The sequence below is a fragment of the Tupaia chinensis genome, unplaced genomic scaffold (assembly GCF_000334495.1).
Source record: "Tupaia chinensis unplaced genomic scaffold, TupChi_1.0 Scaffold140086_1, whole genome shotgun sequence".
Classification (NCBI taxonomy): domain Eukaryota; kingdom Metazoa; phylum Chordata; class Mammalia; order Scandentia; family Tupaiidae; genus Tupaia; species Tupaia belangeri.
In genome coordinates, this window is record NW_006199965.1 from 606,033 (window position 1) to 626,800 (window position 20,768).

General features: G+C 37.8%; 1 protein-coding gene across 1 annotated transcript in view; it reads left to right on the top strand.

Moving 5' to 3' along the window:
* SNPH (syntaphilin) overlaps window positions 1-20,768 on the top strand; it is an 89,031-nt gene that overhangs the window by 20,105 nt on the left and 48,158 nt on the right. Inside the window, 1 exon segment of the mRNA XM_027765973.1 lies at window positions 65-157. Coding sequence (XP_027621774.1) covers window positions 65-157 — 93 coding nt within the window.

Here is a 20,768-nt window from a genome sequence, read left to right on the forward strand (position 1 = left end):
CTAATGGTATGCTTGGCAAATAGTAAACATAAATAAAATTTGCTTAAATGAAATATTTAAACAGGAATCACCCAAAAAAGAGTCATCAGGGAATGAACGAAATATTGAGGCAGAAAGATGGAATCGAAGAATACTTCGGCTGTTAAATAGTTTACGGGTAAGATAGTAGGATTTGTCAACCCTATTTTGAATTTTAAAAACAAATATTGACTTCAAGTTTCTAGATAAAATAAAAATGAATCTGTTTTTCTTATGTTTTTGCTAAGGCCAAATTATACTAGTAGGATGATTTTGAGTGGTATATCCAGGCTAAATATAAGACTTTATTTTTAGTGCCTGCATATTCTAATCATATTCTAATCTAACTTCTTACACCATGCTTCTAGATATATATTCTATGTCCCATTCTTATTTTTAGTAGTATATCAACTAATTCTCAATACAGAACTAAGTCTATAACAGTTTAAGAGTGATAACTCAAGTAATTCTAAATTTTATTTTATGTTTTCATTAAAATAATTCTCATATATAATCTTTAAAATTCAATATACTGTGTTAGAAGATTCAAAATGACTATTTACCAGGTGTGTGTTCCAATCAGCAGCAAAATTTTCTTTAACAGTATGACCAAGAAATTGTGTGCCACTTTTTATAATTCATTGACCAGCACTTAGTCGCATTGCCACATCTAGCAAGGAAATGTAATCTTTACTGGTAACTTAAGGCCAGCTAACAATTCTGTTACTATGGAAGAAGAGGGCAGTGGATATTAAGGGAAAACTAACAGTCTCTGGCATAATGACTGTATAAAAATGAGTTCACATTAGGCCAATCCCATAGTGCAGCAGGTAATTAGTATGTATAGGGAGCTAGATCCCATGTGGTGATTGCAGTTCGGATCCCAAGCATGGTGACTTGAAAAACATACTGGGCAGATGTGTATGTTGTGCCCAAAATCCTGATGGGATGAAGAAATAAAGGAAAAAGGATTGCAGCATGATCATGCCCTTTTAGGGAGGGGCTTTCTTTGTCTCTGGAGAGTTCATGGACCCTTTAGCAATAAAAACATTTAAAAAATAAATATTAGTTCACATTGCTACTTCACAGTGCAATTACATTTCTTTCCTTGTCAACTTTACCATTGTTTTGCTTGTTGTTTTTTAAGTTAATCATTGCCTCATTTTATCCCTTTTTTGGTTAGTGTTTATATATCCATTCTTAATTAGTTTTTCTAAACTCGTTGACAGTACATTAAAAATCCCTTTTATTATGGTCAAATATATTAATTGATACGTTGGTTCCATATTTTTTTCTTGAAGATACTCTTCCTCGAGGTCATCATCCTTTTGTTCTAACCCAGACTAGTTATTCTTTAGGTCTGCTGCAGTTTTTTTTCTTGGGACAATCCTTTATTGTAAACGAGAATGTATTTGTCTCTCTCATATTAGTTCTTCTGTTTCTTGATGTTTGGATCTTCCTTTATTTTAATTTTCTTGTTACCATCCTCTCATAATTATCTGAGATAGAGTGCATAAGAGATGGAGACCTTGTGCATATGCCTGAAAATCTATTTATTTTACCTGTAACTTGATTGGTTGTCTCTGGATATAGGTTAAAAATAATTTCTCTCAGATGTTGAAGGCTTTGTAACACTTCTAGGATTCTTGTGTTATTATTGAAAAGTCAGGTGCTGCCTTGTTTTGTCATCTTTTTTAGATTATCTTTATTTTCTCTCCAAAAGCATGCATATATATATATATATATACACACACACACATATTGCCTGTTACTCTGAAATTTAATGCTGATGTGCTTTGTTTTTAAATAAAAAAAAATTTCATTTATTGAGTTGAGCATGTAGTGGGTTTTGTTTCAGTTTTTTGAAGTTCATATGTTTGTTTCTCCATGAGTGAGTGGGAAGGGGAAAGAGAAACAGACATCCCCAAAACGGTCCCCAGGCTAGGATCCACCTGAGCCTTAGCCAGCTCCAGATATGGTCACACACAGTCAGCATGTTCAGGGAAGTGTCTGGATGCAAACCGAGAACCTTCCATGTGAGCAGCCTGACAGCATGCTGTACCACCAACTGGTGTCCTGTAGAGGCTGGTTGTCTCCCCATTCAGAGTGTAAAATTTTTGGGGTTGGCAGGTGGCATGGTGATTAAGAGCACTGGACTCCCACATGGCTGACTGTGGTTTGAGTCCTGGACTGGGCGGCTTGCTTTTTCTTTCTCTCCTCTCTCTCTCTCTCTGTGTCCCTCTCTGGTCAAATTAAAATAAATGGATGAATGAATGAATACATAAATAAACTTAAAATAATACTTTTTAAAAAAAGAGATAATTTCGGGAACCAGCAGTTAGCGTAATGGCTATGTCACTGGACTCTCACGTAGTCGACCGCGGGTCGTGTCCCAGACCCGGTGGCTTAAAATTCACGCCAGGCGCGTGTGCGTGCATGCCCAAGATCCTGAGAGGAGAGTGGAGGAGAAGGTATTGCGGCGTGACTATCCCCCCGGGGGGTGATTTCTCGCTTTCTGTCTCTATGTCTCTCTCTGTATGGTGAGCGCACGTGCCCTATAGCGAAAACCTCTCCCCCCCCCCAAAAAAAGAGAGATAATTTCACTTAATCCTCATTTTGTGATATGACAGTTTTCCTCCACCATTCCCAGTGCAAGTGTCTCAAATCTAGTGCCTCAATGATTGGAGTTTCCAGAAAGGCAACACCTTGCCTCTTGCCTTCTGAGTAGTAATAGTAATCTTTACTGAGGGGTAGAGTGGACTTGGGGCCTCATTGTTCTCCAGTAGACTCTCAAGGAATGCTCCCACTTCCAACTTCACCCCCACCTCCCATCCTTAGCTTGTGATAGGCCAATGTCTTCAATGCCTGAGATTTTCCAAGTCCTGTATCTCAAATTGGCTTTGTTGATTTTCCTCCCAGTTAAGTCTTCACTTTCTTTGTCTTTCTCTCATTTCCTTGCCACTTTCCCCCCCTTTACCTTCATTTTAGGGGGTATTTTGAAGGCAACAGAAATAAGAACATCTGTTCAGTCTTGCATATTTGTCATCTCAGGGTTTGTTTTTGTTTTTGTTTTTTGCAAGAGGGTACACACACTCCCAGTAGGGCCTGGCCACATTAAAATCCCTTCTCTATTTCTCCATCCTGTCAGGATTTGGAGTATGCATGTACATACAGTATGTTATTTTTTAGGTCACTGGGACTGGAATTTGAACTACAGTCAGCCATGAAGGATCTGGCTTCTTTAACCACTGGTCTGCCTTGCTAGTCTGACCCCAAGGTTTCTTAAAATAATTTTTGAAATTGAAGAGGATATCCTTACAATCTCTGGGAGAAAGTTATCCAATCCACATCTTATCTGTCATGGTAGTGAATAAATGAAGGTTGGGTATATCTTCTCTGCAAGGTTGCTGACCCTGGACCACACCTTTGGATGAGATAAAGTATTAACTTACTAATTTGTTAAATGTTATGGATCAGCAAAATCTTGTATGTGGTATTTCTCAAAATGCTTTACACTTATCTAAGAAGTCTGGCACTCATGCAAGTTCTGGCTAGTATTCACTACAGCATTTCTAACTATAAACTGCTTCTGCTCTGGAAATCTAAGCCCCAGTCTTCATGAAAGGAGTTATCATCACCCATAATTGAATGTTTTATTATACATCAGTTATTTCTAGTAAGCATGCAGGTGCCCTATGGTGATGCCAACATCTTTTAAATTTGTGCAGACTGGGAGATGTTTATGTAGTCATGTTCCCCAGCCTCTGCAATGTACAAATGTACCTCTGCATTTACCACTAGTGTTGTTTATAACCGTGCCCACCTTCAATACCTTTAAGGAGAAGAAACCTGATACATTGATCATCTCCATGATATTTTAAGACAATCAAAGACCTGTGGATTTTTTCGTCCTTGAGAAAATTGTACTTTCCAGGGACCAGCAGGTGGCATGGTAGTTAAGTGCACTGGACTCTCACATGGCCTACCTCTGTTTAAGTTCCAGACCTAGTGGCTTACTTTCTTGCTTTCTCTCTCTCTCTCTCTCTCTCACTCTCTCCCTCTCTGGCCAAATTAAATAAATAAAGTTAAATAAAATAATTCTTTAGAAAAAACATGAATTGTACTTTCCATGGGAGCCATTTATATTAACATAAATTTTAAGAGAAACACTTTACTTAAAATATAGTATCAGAGATAATACCAAGTATTGGTGAGGATATAGAGCAACTATAACTCTCCTATAGTATGTTGAAAATATTAATTGATAAAATCACTTTTGAAAAGATTTTTTAAATAATTATTTAATTTGACTTATTATTTCTTAATGTTGACCACCAGACAGAGACATACAGAGAGAGAAATGAAGTGGGAAAGCAAGCAACCAGGTTTGGGACTCAAACTGTGGTCACCCTAGTGGGAGTCTAGCATCTTAACCACCATACCACCTGTTGGCCATTAAAAAATTGTGCAAACACACTAAAAGATGTACTAAAATTGCTCATACTCAGCAGTTTTACTCCCAAGTGTATACCCAAAAAGAATACAAAAGTCTGTGCATCAGAAGACATGTAAAAGATTATTTATAGGACCAGCCTGTGGCACCCTAGGTAGGCAGCTACATCCCACACGGCCATCTGTGCAGTTCAAGTCTCAGACCCAGACGCTTGAAAAACAGGCCTGGCATGTGTGCATATGTACCCCAAGTCCCAAAAGGTGGGAAAAATGGAGGGGAAGAGATTGCAGTGTGATCATCCCCCATGGAAGTTGCTTTACCACTTTTTCTCTCTCTCTGGTGAGCATATATGCCCTCTGTCAAATTGAAAGAGAAGAGAACTTATGAATAATATTTGTTATTCATAATTCAACCCAAATGTTCATCAACTATAGGCTGGGTAAGTAAATTGTGGTGTATTTAAAGGGTAGAACACTGTAGTGTACGGTGATGAAAATGACTCCTGGGACCAGCAGTTGGCGTAATGGCTATGTCGCTGGACTCCCATGTAGCTGACCGCGGTTCGAGTCCCGGACCCGGTGGTTTAACTCGCGCTGGGCACATGCCCAAGATATCGAGAGGAGAATGGAGGAGAAGGGATTGGTCATCTCCCCTGGTGAATGATTTCTCGCTTTTTGTCTGTCTCTCTCTTTCTGGTGAGTGCACGCACCCTATAGCAAAAAAACCTCTCTAAAAAAAAAAAAGAAAGAAAAGAAAATGACTCTTCTTTCACACAACGACCTAAGTAAATCTTATAATTATGTATTGAGCAACAACAACAAAAAAAATTCCAAACATATACAAATGCATGCTGAATAATTTCATTTCTGTAAAGTTCAAAAATAGTTAAAACTTATCTAGGGAGCTAGAGGCTAGAATAATGGTTCCTTTTGTAATGACCAGGAGGAGTATGAAGAAACCTGGAGTGCTGGTAAAGTTAAATATTTGACCTGGTGGAGGTTACACAGCTGTGTTCACATTGTGAAAAGTAATCAAGTGTTATATTTAGGATTTAGGTCTCTCCCTATCTATCTGATCACCACACACACGCACATGCACACGCACACACAACCTCAATATATATTTACAAAAAAAAAAGAACATTGGCAATGTGAATAATTTGGAGGAGGGACTTGGAACTCATTTGGAAGCTATGTTAACATCAATTTTTTAAAAGACCTAACATTTGTGTAACACGTTAAAAATTTGTATAACAATTTAGAGTTAATTTACGTGCATTTTCTCAATGAACCAAGTGGGGCTCAGTAACCTATGTTGTTTTAATAAGTTTACAAGGGTCATTTGCATTTCTTCATTTCAGATTCATAGTCACTTATCAGAAATACCAATCTTTTGTTGTTTATTATGTATCCATAGCTTGCTTTACTTCTAATGATCTCATTTCCCTTTCCTTTCCTCTTTTCTCACTTTTCTCCAGGAGTCTAACAAGATGGGAATACATTCCTTTAGTCTGATGAAGCTCTGCAGAAATAGTGACCGGAAACAGGCAGCTGCCAGATTTTATAGCTTTCTTGTCCTGAAAAAACAGCAGGCAATCGAGCTGAGCCAGAGGGCTCCCTATGCAGATATTATAGCTACTGTGGGACCTAGGTTCTATAGAATGTGATGGAAATCCAGAATGTGCAGATTGATGTTACCACTCAATTTCTGTATAGATTGTTCAGTTTAATGCACAAGCTGTCTGGAAGCAGTTGAAGGGCTGATCCGTTTCATAGATAGGGTGGCCTCCTGTTTCCTCTCTGTAAGTTTGGAATAATCGTAGCCAGAATTGGAAACCTATGTTTATGGAAATAATTATAGCTAAGTATTTTTTTTTTATTTAGCTGATTCGAATTACACCATTTAGCATTTTCCTGATTTGAATGTTGCGTTTAAGGTACATTTAGGGTACATTTTTAAAACACCATATGCCTTTGAGAAACATTCAAGATTTTTTTTTTTTCCTTTTGCGTTTCGTTCTTTTTTTGAGAGATTTTTGCTATAGGGAGTGTGTGCTCACCAGAGAGACAGAGAAACAGAAAGTGAGAAATCACCCCTGTGGGGCAGGGATGGTCACACTGCATTCCCCTCTTTATTCTACTCTTGATATTTTAGGCATGCATGGGCACACGGTGTGAGTTTTAAACCCTGGATTTGAGACTTGAACCTCAGTTGGCCATGTGGAAGTCCAGTGCCTTAACCACTATGACACCTAATGGCCCCTCAAGGATGTTTTTTAAAGACTACTTTACATTGTGTTACTTACTTAAATATTGTGGGGGCTAATTAATAATTACCTTCTTATTTCTATGCAGGCAGTAATTTATTTGATTATAATGCATATCATCCTTGATTTGACCTAATGCCATGGTTTTTAATCTAATATCTTAATTGAAGAGCTATAAAATTCATCTTTGTTTTAAATTACCTGAGTGACTTTTAGTCTATTTATAGATCATTTAAACTTTTATTTACTATTTAATGATTATAATCACCATTAATGCATCAGCAAAACTTAATCTGCTTTTTATTTAAAAAAATTAGCAGACATTTGTTTAATATGTTGTCTGCAGCTACAATTTGAGTAAAGAATCACTAAAAGAAATGTTCTTTTTACAGATTTTTGACACATACCCCAAGATATCGAGAGGAGAATGGAGGAGAAGGGATTGGTCATCTCCCCTGGTGAATGATTTCTCGCTTTTTGTCTGTCTCTCTCTTTCTGGTGAGTGCACGCACCCTATAGCAAAAAAACCTCTCTAAAAAAAAAAAAGAAAGAAAAGAAAATGACTCTTCTTTCACACAACGACCTAAGTAAATCTTATAATTATGTATTGAGCAACAACAACAAAAAAAATTCCAAACATATACAAATGCATGCTGAATAATTTCATTTCTGTAAAGTTCAAAAATAGTTAAAACTTATCTAGGGAGCTAGAGGCTAGAATAATGGTTCCTTTTGTAATGACCAGGAGGAGTATGAAGAAACCTGGAGTGCTGGTAAAGTTAAATATTTGACCTGGTGGAGGTTACACAGCTGTGTTCACATTGTGAAAAGTAATCAAGTGTTATATTTAGGATTTAGGTCTCTCCCTATCTATCTGATCACCACACACACGCACATGCACACGCACACACAACCTCAATATATATTTACAAAAAAAAAAGAACATTGGCAATGTGAATAATTTGGAGGAGGGACTTGGAACTCATTTGGAAGCTATGTTAACATCAATTTTTTAAAAGACCTAACATTTGTGTAACACGTTAAAAATTTGTATAACAATTTAGAGTTAATTTACGTGCATTTTCTCAATGAACCAAGTGGGGCTCAGTAACCTATGTTGTTTTAATAAGTTTACAAGGGTCATTTGCATTTCTTCATTTCAGATTCATAGTCACTTATCAGAAATACCAATCTTTTGTTGTTTATTATGTATCCATAGCTTGCTTTACTTCTAATGATCTCATTTCCCTTTCCTTTCCTCTTTTCTCACTCTTTTCTCCAGGAGTCTAACAAGATGGGAATACATTCCTTTAGTCTGATGAAGCTCTGCAGAAATAGTGACCGGAAACAGGCAGCTGCCAGATTTTATAGCTTTCTTGTCCTGAAAAAACAGCAGGCAATCGAGCTGAGCCAGAGGGCTCCCTATGCAGATATTATAGCTACTGTGGGACCTAGGTTCTATAGAATGTGATGGAAATCCAGAATGTGCAGATTGATGTTACCACTCAATTTCTGTATAGATTGTTCAGTTTAATGCACAAGCTGTCTGGAAGCAGTTGAAGGGCTGATCCGTTTCATAGATAGGGTGGCCTCCTGTTTCCTCTCTGTAAGTTTGGAATAATCGTAGCCAGAATTGGAAACCTATGTTTATGGAAATAATTATAGCTAAGTATTTTTTTTTTATTTAGCTGATTCGAATTACACCATTTAGCATTTTCCTGATTTGAATGTTGCGTTTAAGGTACATTTAGGGTACATTTTTAAAACACCATATGCCTTTGAGAAACATTCAAGATTTTTTTTTTTCCTTTTGCGTTTCGTTCTTTTTTTGAGAGATTTTTGCTATAGGGAGTGTGTGCTCACCAGAGAGACAGAGAAACAGAAAGTGAGAAATCACCCCTGTGGGGCAGGGATGGTCACACTGCATTCCCCTCTTTATTCTACTCTTGATATTTTAGGCATGCATGGGCACACGGTGTGAGTTTTAAACCCTGGATTTGAGACTTGAACCTCAGTTGGCCATGTGGAAGTCCAGTGCCTTAACCACTATGACACCTAATGGCCCCTCAAGGATGTTTTTTAAAGACTACTTTACATTGTGTTACTTACTTAAATATTGTGGGGGCTAATTAATAATTACCTTCTTATTTCTATGCAGGCAGTAATTTATTTGATTATAATGCATATCATCCTTGATTTGACCTAATGCCATGGTTTTTAATCTAATATCTTAATTGAAGAGCTATAAAATTCATCTTTGTTTTAAATTACCTGAGTGACTTTTAGTCTATTTATAGATCATTTAAACTTTTATTTACTATTTAATGATTATAATCACCATTAATGCATCAGCAAAACTTAATCTGCTTTTTATTTAAAAAAATTAGCAGACATTTGTTTAATATGTTGTCTGCAGCTACAATTTGAGTAAAGAATCACTAAAAGAAATGTTCTTTTTACAGATTTTTGACACATACTAATTGTACATGTTTTAGAGTTCACTGTGATTTTTTTTTTCTTATCTTTCTTTTTTCTTTTAAAGATCTTTTTGCGCATATGCTCGCTGCTGGAGAAAAACAGAGAGGGAAAGTGAGAAATCACCTCCCAGAGGGAATAGCCATGCCACAGCCCCTTCTCCTCCATTCTCCTCTTGGGATTTTGGGCCACACACACACACACGCCTGGCATGTTTTTCAAAGTTCCCGGTTCAGAACTTGAACCACAGAGTTGGCCATGTGGGATTCACCTGCCTTAAACACTATGCCACCTGCTGGCCCCCTGTGTGAGTTTTTTCAATACAAGATTATAATGTGTTTTGGTCAAATCAGGATTATTAGGAAAGCCATTATCTCAAACATTACTTTGTGCTGGGAACATTCAAAATCTCTTCTAGATATCTTGGGGTCATATAAGTGTAAATAAATTATTGTTAACTATAGTCACTCACAGTGCTATAGAACACTAGATGTTATTTCTCTAACCTAATTGTAATTTTTGTATCCATTAACCAACATCTCCCTGTCCAGCCTTCATGCTACCCTTTAAAATAAATATTTTTACTTGGTGTTCCTGAGTATCTTTTTTATTGTCAGAAGGTGTGGGTGCTCACCAAAAGATGCTAATAGAGAGGGCAAGGGGGGAGCAGCACCACCACCATCAATGGGCATGGTCACGTGGTAATCCTCTATCTTTCATTTCTCCATCCCATCAGGATTTGGGGCAGCCATACACAAGTGCCTGGTGTGTTTTTCAAGACATCTGGGCCCAGATCCAAACAGCAAATGGCTTTGTGGGATCTGATTCCCTATGTACAGGGTTTAATCACTGCTCTACAGGTCTGGCCCTACTGGATATTTTTTATAGTAATTTTTTTTTTTCTTAGTTGAAGTTGGAGTTAGGAAATTTTCATTTTATGCTCTGTGAGCTCCGTAATACACTATAAAAAAGCCTATGATAGTCTTTAAAATACTATAAGAGCTAGAATTATGCTACAAACAACTACATTCTAAATAGCTTATTTGAATGTATTAACTTTAAGATTTAAATGTCAACACTGCTTTTTTTAGAAATTTGCTTTTTAAATTAACATACAGAAAAATTCATTTCTTAATTTTGGTGCACAGCCCTGTGAATTTTAATGCATGTATATATTCCTGTAATCACCACCATTTGATCAGATCAGGATACGAACAGTTAACATCATCTAAAAAACTCCTTCACATTATCCATCTGTATCACCTCTTCTTTCCATTTTCACATTTGGCAACCACTCTTCTCCATGACTATACTTTTTTTTTTTTTTTGAGGATAGCATAAAAATGGAATCATACAATACATAACATTTAACACCAGCTCCTTTCACTCAGTGTAATGTCTTTGAGATCTACCCAGGGTATATGTGTCAGTGGTTTGTTCGTTTTTAGTGCTGAGTAGTATTGTGTTGTCTGGATATACCATAGTTTATATATTCATTTATCCATTGAAAGATGTTTAAATTGTTTCTATTTTTGGCAATTATAATTAGAGCTACATATATTTGTGTACAGTTTTTTAAGGTGTTTTTGGTTTACATAGGGTGTGTGCACTCACCAGAGAAAGACATAGAGAGGGAAAGTAAGAAATCATCCCATCATCCCCCTCCCCCAGATGGAATGGCCATGCCACAATCTCTTCTCCTCCAGTCTCCTCTCAGGATTCTGGGCATGCACACACATGTGCCCAGCATGATTTTCAAGCCATCAGGTCCTGAACCTGAACTGCTATTGGCCATGTGGGAATCCAGCACTTTAACCACTGAACATAAGTTTTTATTTCTCTAGGGTAAATATCTGGGAGTGGGATTGTTGATCAAATGGTAAGTGTATGTTTAGCTCTTTGAGAAATTATTGACCTATTTTCCAGAGTGAATGTGCCATTTTGCATTCTCACTAGCAATGTATGAGAGTTCCAGTTGATTTTTGTCGTTGTTGGTCACTTGCTATTTTGAGATTAATTGTAGATTCACATGCAATTGGTTGTAAGATACAATACAGAGAGATCTTGTATACATATTAGTCTCCCCCAGTGGGAATATCTTGGATAACTTTAGCACAATATCACAAAGAAATTGGCATTGATATAATGCCACATTAGTATAATCCACCTGTCTTAAATTTCACCAGTTTAACTTACACTCAATTGCGTGTGTGTTTAGTTCTATGCAGTTTTATTATGTGTAGCTTTGTGTGACCACCAACATAGTCAAGACACAGAGCAAGTCCTTCACAAGGATCACTTGTGTTACCCTTTGTGAGCCATGGGCAATTCCCTCCCTAACCTCTAGCAACCACTAAGCTGTTTTCCATCTCTATAATTTTGTCATTAATATGATTGACTTCTGTGGGTTAGCCTTGTACTTTATGACCTTGGCTAAACTCAAAAATTCTAGGTGATATGTTGTGTTGTTGTGTTGTGTTGTGTTGTGTTGTGTTTGTAGAGTCCCTGAGATGTTTTTACACAAACAACTATATTGTCTGGAAATAGTTTTTTCCTTTGCCATCTGTATGTTTTCTTTTTTCCCCTCCTTACCCTGTTACACTGGATAGAATTCCCAGTAAGATATTGAATTGGAGTGGTTAGACTGGACATTATTGCATTGTTCTTGATCTTACAAAGAAAACATTTACTCTTTCACCATTAAGTGTGATATAAGCATCTATGAGACATGGGTTGTTGGGTTTGTTTGTTTGTTTTTTGAGGGAGGGTAGTAATTTGCATCAGGTTGTAGAGTGTTCCTAGTGTGCTAAAAGTTTTTTTTTTTTATCATAAATGGATACTGAATTCTGTCAAGAGCTTTTTCATTATCAATTAATTGGAACATGAGATTTTCTTCCTTAGACTAAGTATACACTGATGGATTTACAATTTTTTAACCATTCTTGGATTTTCAGGATAACCTCACTTGGGCATGATGTAGTTATTTCTTTCATGTATTGCTGGATTCTATTTGAAAATATATATTAACAGCACTATTGAAATTTAACTCACATGCTATAAAGTTCATCTTTTAAAATTCTTGATGCTTGTTATCATCTCTTTTTTATGATATCCATCCTAGTGAGTATGAAGTGGTAACTCATGGCTCTGATTTGCATTTCCCTAATGACTAATGATGTTGAGTATGTTTTCAAGTGCATATACTAATATTCTGTTGAGAATTTTTGCATCTATATTCTAATATGAAGGATATTAGTCTTTATTTTACTTCTCTCATACTGCCTTTTTAATGATTTTGGTATTAGTGTGATGCTGGCCTCATAAAACAACTTAGAAAATGTTTTCTCATATTCTAGTTTTCTGGAAGAAACTGTGTATATTTGTGTTGTCCTTTAAATATTTGTTAGAATTCACCATAAAACCATCTGGATTTAGAGATTTATATTTTGGAATTTATATTTCATCTGTTATACACTTATATTTTGGTTTTATACTATGAATTAATTTTTAAAATAGTTTAATACTGTTCAGTTATCGATTTCATTTTGGATGAGTTTTAATAGTATGTGGTTTCAGGTAATTGATCTGTTTTGTTTACTTTGTGAGTTTATATGTGTCTCAGAGTATTCATTTATTTATCCTTTTAATGTTTGAGGGAGCCATAGTAATAATCGCTCTTTCATTCTAGGTACTAATTGATGGGGGTTTTTTTTCAGTCATGCTTAAGGCTTATTAATATTTTTTGATGTTTTTAAAGAATCAGATTTTGTTTTTATTCCTTTTCTTTTTGTGTTTTCCTATTTCAATTTAATTGATTTCATTTTCTTCCTTCTTTCTTTTTTTTAATGACCAGAGGGCAGGTGTACTTGTCATGAAGGAAGAAAGAGAGATGGGAGGGGGAGAAAATAGCTTCTAATGGGGCATGGTCACACCATAACCCTTTCTCTTCTATTTTTCCAGCCTGTCGGGATTTTGAGCACACACATACACATGCCCAGTGGGTTTTTGTTTTTTTTTTTGGAGAGGTTTTTGCTATAGGGCGTGTGCGCTCGCCAGACAGAGAGAGAGACATAGAGACAGAAAGCGAGAAATCACCCCCCAGGGGGAATGGTCACACCGCAATCCCTTCTCCTTCATTCTCCTCTCGGGATCTTGGGCACGCACGCACATGTGCCCGGCGTGAGTTTTAAGCCACCGGGTCCGGGACGCGAACTGCAGTTGATTACGTGGGAGTCCAGCAACATAGCCATTACGCTAACTGCTGGTTCCCCCCAATGTGTTTTTAAAGCTGTCCGTGCTGGAATTCAAACTGCACAGTCAGCTGTATGGGATCCAGCTCCCTTAAGCACTAGGCCATGGGGCCAGCCCCAATTAATTGATTTCTGCTTTTACATCTATTATTTCTTTCCTTTAGCTTGCTTCAGGCTTATTTTGCTCTTACCCTTCCGGTTGTATTAAGATGGAAACTTTGATAATTGACTTGAAATCTTCCTTCTTTTCTAATATAAGCACACATGATACTATTGGGTTGTCAGGAAAGTCAGAATGCTTTTTTTGCATAGAAAAACACGGAAAAATACATTATGACTTTCTTTATAACCTAACATATATTTTACTCAAAGCACTGCTTTAGCTGCAGCACGCAAATTTTGATATGTTGTATTTTCACTTTTGTTAAGTTAAAAATATTTTCTAATTTTTCCTGAGACCTCATCTTTAGCATGTAAATTATTTAGAAATATGTTGCTTAATTTCCAAGGGAAATTTTCATGTGATTTTTCAGTAGTTGATTTGCAATCTAATTATATTATGGTCAGATAACATACCTTAAATGAGTTTGATTTCTTTAAATTTGATAACGTTTATTTTATGACCTATAGGGTCTCTGTTGGTGGATGTTTCATGGGCACTTGAAAAAGCTGTATTCTGTAGCTGTTCGGTGAAGTGTTCTGTAAATGTCAGCTGGACCTAATTGGTCGATGGTGTTATTTAGTTCTTCCATATCCTTGATTATTTTCTGCCTACTAGTTCTGGTTATTACTGAGATAGGAATGTTCCTGTTTCCAGCTATAATTGTGGTTCTATCTATTTCTCCTTTTAGATATGTCAGTTTTTGCTTCATATATTTTGAAGCTCTTTTATTAGGTGAATATATACATGCAATTATTATAGCTACTTGGTAAAGGGGTCCATTTATTACTGTGTAATGATTCTCTTTATACCTGTTTTTTTTTTTAATCTCTGAAAATCTACTTTTTTTTAATGGTTTTCAACATAACCATTTCAGTTTTCCTTTGATTAGTATTTGCATAGTGTATATTTTCCCATCTTTTACTTTCAGCCTACTTATATCATCATATTTAAAATGAGTTTCTTCACTTCAGGGCACGTGTACTAGAAGAGAGTTCACTAATAAAACCTCAAAACCACAGGCAACAGAAGCAAAAATAGACAAATGAGATTATACCAAGCTAAAATGCTTCTACATGGTAAAGAAGACTCTATGGAGTGAAGAAACAGCCCACACTATAGAAAAAAATTTTGCATATTATCCATCTGACCAGGCATTAATAACTAGAATATATAAGGAACTCAAAACAACTCAAAAGCAAAAAACTAAATAAATAAATAATAATAAATGACCTGATAAACAGGTGTAGAGGGGAGAATATAGGTGGCAACAACTTACTATGTATCTCAGAATAACTAAAAGGGAATGTTTGAATTTCCCCAACACAATAATGACAAGTAGCTGAGAAGAAAGGTATGCCACTTAACCTTAATGAATACATGTTCTTTTTTTTTTTAAGAGAGATTTTTGCTGTAGAGAGCATGCACTCACTGGAGAGACAGAGAGACAGAAAGTGAGAAATCATCCCCCAGAGGGGATGGCCATACTGCTATCCCTCTTCTCCTCTCTCCTCTTGGGATCTTGAGCACGCATGTCCATGTGCCCGGCATGAGTTTTAAGTCGCCAGATCCAGGACTTGAACGTTGACTATGTGGGAGTCCAGCCATGTAAACATTACACTATCTGCAGCTCCCTTTGAATACATATTCTTAAAGAATACATTGTATTCTTATACTGTAAAATCATACTGTACCCTCACAATTGTGTACAATTATTATATTTTAACAAAAATATTTAAAAATAGTTTCTTATATATTACCTCTAATAAAGTCAGTTTTATCCATTCTGGTAATTTCTGTTTTAATCAATGTATTATTAATAAGATTCCTTCCATTTAATGTAATTACTGACATTATATTTAGGTCTACCATCTTATTATTGGTTTACTGTTTGTTTCCTCTAGTTTTCATTCTTCCATTTTTCTCTTTCTTGCTTTCTTTTGGAATATTTGAACATTTGGTAGAATTCCATTTTAATCTATTGCACTTTTTAAAGAATTATTTTATTTAACTTTATTTATCCATTTATTTATTTAAATTTGACCAGAGAGGGACAGAGTGAAAGAGGGAGAGAAAGCAAGCCGCCAGGTCTGGGACTTAAACCATGGTCGACAATATGGGAGTCGAGTGCCCTTAACCACCATGCCACCTGCCAGCCCTTCTATTGCATTTTTTTTACTATACATTTTTTATAGAGTTTTTTAATGGCTACTCTAGGAATTACAAAATACATACTTTAATTTTTTACACTCTACTTAGAATTAGTATTTTACTATTTCAAGTGGAGTGTAGAATCCTTACATAATATAGGTTCCTTTATACTCCTTCCTTTATATTTTAGTTATCTTATGTAGTATATCTACATACATTAAAGCCCACATCAGACAAAGTCAAAAGTATTTTTAAAAATTAAAGAGGGTAGGACCAGCAGTTGGTGTAATGGCTATGTCGCTGAACTCCCACATAGCTGACTGTGGTTCGAGTCCCAGACCCAGTGGCTTAAACTCACACCAGGTGCGTGTGCGTGCTTGCCCAAGATCCCGAGAGGAGAATGAGGAGAAGGGATTGTGGCGTGGCCATCCCCCCTGGGGGGTGATTTCTCACTTTCTGTCTCTCTGTCTCTCTCTGTCTTCCTGGCAAGCATATGTTCCCTATAGCAAAAAATCCTCTCCAAAAAAAAAAAATTAAAGAGGGTTTAAGAATAGTCTAGTAAATTTACCCAGATATTTACCGCTTTAAATTATTTTTTTCCTTAGCAATGTTCAAATTTCCTTCTGATGTAATGTTCTTTTTGTCTGAATAACCTTTTTCAGCAGTTATTTCAGAGTCAGTCTACTGACAATGAATTCTTTAGTTTTTCTTTAACTGAGAATGTCTTTATTTCACTTTCATTTCTGAAGTATACTTTGGCTGGGTATAGATTCCTGGTTGACAGCTCTGTTCTTTCAGAATTAAAAAAAAAAAAAAAAAGTTCCACTTTCTTCTGCCCTCCATAGTTTCTGATGAGAAACCCACATTTGTTCAAATAATTATTTCTACACAATTCATGCATCATTTTTCTCTGCTTTCAAGATTACTTTCTTTGTTTTTAGTTTTCGGCAGTAACTAAAAGCTATTCTTTTGATTATTATCATTATTATATGGTTTATCTCTTTGGGGTTCACCGGAGGCTGAACTTGGAGCTTTATTTACTCTGCTCTGTTTAGATGCTTACTTCCCACAACTGTACCCGCATCTGGATCCAGGTGGTAGTAATAGAAAGAGACAAAAAACAGCAGGAACTCTCTCTGAACGGGAACCCACTCTCACTGCTACTCTGGAAAAGTCTGTTGGTTTAGGTATCTGCCGTTTTCTGCTCTCACAGCCTCCAGTATAGGATTCCTAGGGACCCGGTTGTGAGATGATGGAGAAAAGGCTTGCAAAGAAAAAGAAAAATGAATTTCCCGGCTCACTCTGCTCAGAAGTCTCCTTTCCTGTGAAGTCAGAACTAGGGGGAGTACTTTGGGAACTTTCTCTGTGTTGGTACCTAGCCTCCTTCTCCAGTTTGCCTCTTAGTATTTTCTCTTCAGAATCCTCCACCAGCTGCATTTGTTCAGGTTTCATTGCTGCATTCAGTGGGAGACGTGTGCTTCCTAGAATTGGAATGGAAATTGGTTTTGAAACTAAAGAAAGAATTTAGATATGTTCCAATTAGTCCAAAACAAAACAATTTACTGTTTTGTTTGGGGTAATTTTATTTTGTTTTATGCTTATAATCCTCATTTGCTGCAATTTAAATTATAACTAGACATTGGTTCTCTTCTCAATTACCTGCTTTCTGAGGCTCAGTAGAGTCTTCACTAGCTAACACCATTCCAGATGGGAGTAATGGGGTGGAGGTGTTCCCTTGCTCTGGGGAAGTTCTTTGTAGAGATTTCTGGGAAATGTAGTCTTCTAAGTATCAAGTAGGAAAAAAGAAAGCCTATGAGGAACAAAAAATATTTTTTAATGACAATCTCAGAAATTGCCTCCTGCAGTAATTACATGACTTCATTTTGTTTTACTTGAAGTGTAAAGTCACTTAAATCATTTAGATGGGAATAAAGGCAGGTAAAATATTTCACCACAGGCCAACAAGTGGCATGGTGGTTAAGGGTGCTGGACTCCCATATGGCTGACCGCAGTTCGAGTTCCAGACCTGGCAGCTTGCTTTCTCACTTTCCCTCTCTCTGTCTCTCTCTCTCTCACTCTGTCCCTCTTTGATCAAATTAAAATAAATAAATAAAGTGAAATAAAATAATTCTTTAAAAAAAATTTCACCAATTAACTTGCTAATACAGATGGGGTTTTTCAGACAATAGGTCTCCATATTCACATGGCTTTTTCAATTACAGTTTCCTACTTGTGCTACAATTTCTCTGCCATATTTTCCCACAAAACATAAAATAATGATGGCCATCTGCTAGGAGAATTCAGTATAACTGAATAGAGGAAAAAAATATAACCAATGCCAAAAAAAAAAGTATAGGCATTTGTTGAGAAAGGCTAATTTACTGCAAATCAAAGCTACAGAAAGACTTGATTGTGAAAAGTAACAATAAATTTAAAATAATAATTTCTTTGGGTATGTTATGAATATGAACTATTTCTCACCAGGTTGGTACTGCAGAGTCAAGATGTAAATCAGCAAAGTCAAGTTACAAATTCTTCTCTTGGAAAGTCCACCAGAGTTGGAGAGTGGAGGGTACGAGCTCAGCCTTGGCAAGAATAGATAGAGACTTAAGAACTTAAGAGCCTTAAGATAAGACTTAGGAGATAGGTCTTCCAGGATGGCTTCTAGCCAAGCGAGTGCTCTTAGAGCAGACCAGGACCCAGCACAACATCTGCTTGCTGTCTTATTCAGTATTTATACTCAATATTTATTGAGCAACTACTATGACTTACTGTTCTAGGCACTGGGGATACAGCGAGGGAAAGACAGTTTCTTCCCCCCAGAAGTGTACATTCTAGTGGGAGTGATAAATGACAGAGTAAATGTTTACCATGTCAGCTGCTAATGACAGCAGTAAAACTAGAGTAAAAAGGAGCAGGGGAAGGAGTTAGTGTTTTATGTAGAGTGGTCAAGGAAGGTCTCCCTGAGACAGTGACATCTGAGCAGAGACATGGACACAGTAAAGGAGTGAGCCATGTGGTGATCGAGTGTTCCAGGCAAAGGCAAAATCACATGCAAAGGCCCAGGAGCAGAGGCCTCAGCAAGGAGGGCAGCTTGATAGAAAGAAAGCAAGTGATGGGGAGAACTGTGCAAGAGGAAGTCGAATAAGTGGGGCGAATTAGGGCCCTGGCAGAGAGATGGAAATGCTGGATGGTTTTAGAGTTTTGTTGTTTTTAAATTTTTTTTGAGAGATTTTTTTGTTTTTGTTTTTGTCCCCCCCCCCCCCCGCTATAGGGCACATGCGCTCGCCCGACAGACAGAGAGAGACATAGAGACAGAAAGTGAGAAATCACCCCCTCCAGGGGGGATGGTCATGCCGCAATCCCTTCTCCTCCATTCTCCTCCATTCTCCTCTTGGAATTTTGGGCACACATGCACACACACGCACCTGGCATGAGTTTCAAGCTGTCAGGTCTGGGACTTGTACCACAGTCAGCCACATGTGAGTCCAGCATCTTAACCATCACATCACCTGCTGGTCCCTGTTTTGCCATTTTTAACTTTATTTCTTTAATGAGAGAGATAGAGACCAACAGAGAGACGGGTACCCCCAACAAGGTCTTTATACCACAATCCGCCCCCACCCTCAGCTAGTCTGAATCACAGGCATGTGCATTCTCAGGGAGGCCTCAGGATGTGAACTGCATCATCATCTGGCCCCAGTAACGTTTTATTATTTTAAAACTACAGGATCTCTGTGCCTGTATCCTCATGCCTCTGCCTTCTAAGTAGCCAAGACTACAGGCCCGTGCCACCACACCTGACTTTAAGTGTGAGCCAGGAGTGGAACTGAGGTCTCTCCCATGGTCTCAGCCTGAGCCACAGCTGCTACTTCACAGTGTGTGCCAGTATGGCTGGCACCGGATGATTTTGAACAGAGGAATGACTGATCAGCAGTCCAGGCTTCTTTAGAAAGGGACAGCCCATTCCCACTCTGCCCCATTTCTCAGGCCTGCAGAGTGAGGTAGTCCGTCCAAACTTGCAGGCTAGCTGTGGAAGGGCCAGACTGAGAACCCTTTTTGCTGGGCTTTGGTCCCTTGCCTCCTGCCCTTGACATCAGAGACAAGACACGGGGCAAAGGTCCATCGGGAGCACCTACTGTGGGTTGCCATTGCTGATCTGTCCATCTTTCCAAGATTTCCTCATTTTAACAGTTCAAAAGAGAACATCTCTGTTTTCAGATATTTAATATTCCTGCTATCATCTCCCGTAGTAGTCCAAGGGCAGATCACATGAAATAGCCCTGGCACTCAGGCCTGGTTTAGGGAGTAGAAAATATCCCAAAAGGAGTTCAGATAACAGTGGTCCTCCCAGATGAGGGGCCTCTTTTCCTGCCATTTCAGTTACCCTGGTTAGCTGCTGCCCAAAAGAAGGGAAGTACAGTACAAGAGAGTGTGATGGAGACTACGTTTGCATAATTTTCATTACCGTATGTTATTATAATTGTTCTTAGTATTATAGTTGTTAGTCTCTTACTGTGCCTAATTTATAAGCTTCATAATACGTATGTTTGTACAAAAAATTATTGTGTATAGGGCTCAGTACTAACTGGGTTCATGCATCTACTGGAGGTCTTGGAACCAACCTCTGGGATGGAGGAGGACTCATACATTGAACGTGAGCCTACCGTGTGCCAGGGAGTAGGATTGGTTTCATCATCCCATGATACAGGATAGAAAAGCTGAGGCCCAGAGAGGTGAAGGGACTTGCCCAGGGTCACACAGCCTGTCAATGGACTACCGCGCTTTCCTCCACGCCCCAGCACCCAGCTCTAAGTGCAGGCTGGTATGTAGATGGGAGAGGCCGCTCACACCCAGCGTGCTTGCGTCTCAGCTCCAGGGCCCTCTGGAGCTAGATACCAACTATCTCTTTAAGAAGGAAAGTGAAGACGGGCGGCTTACGCAGCTGCCGGCGAGCCGCCGACTGGCTCCGCCCCCCCCACCACCTCCCCACCC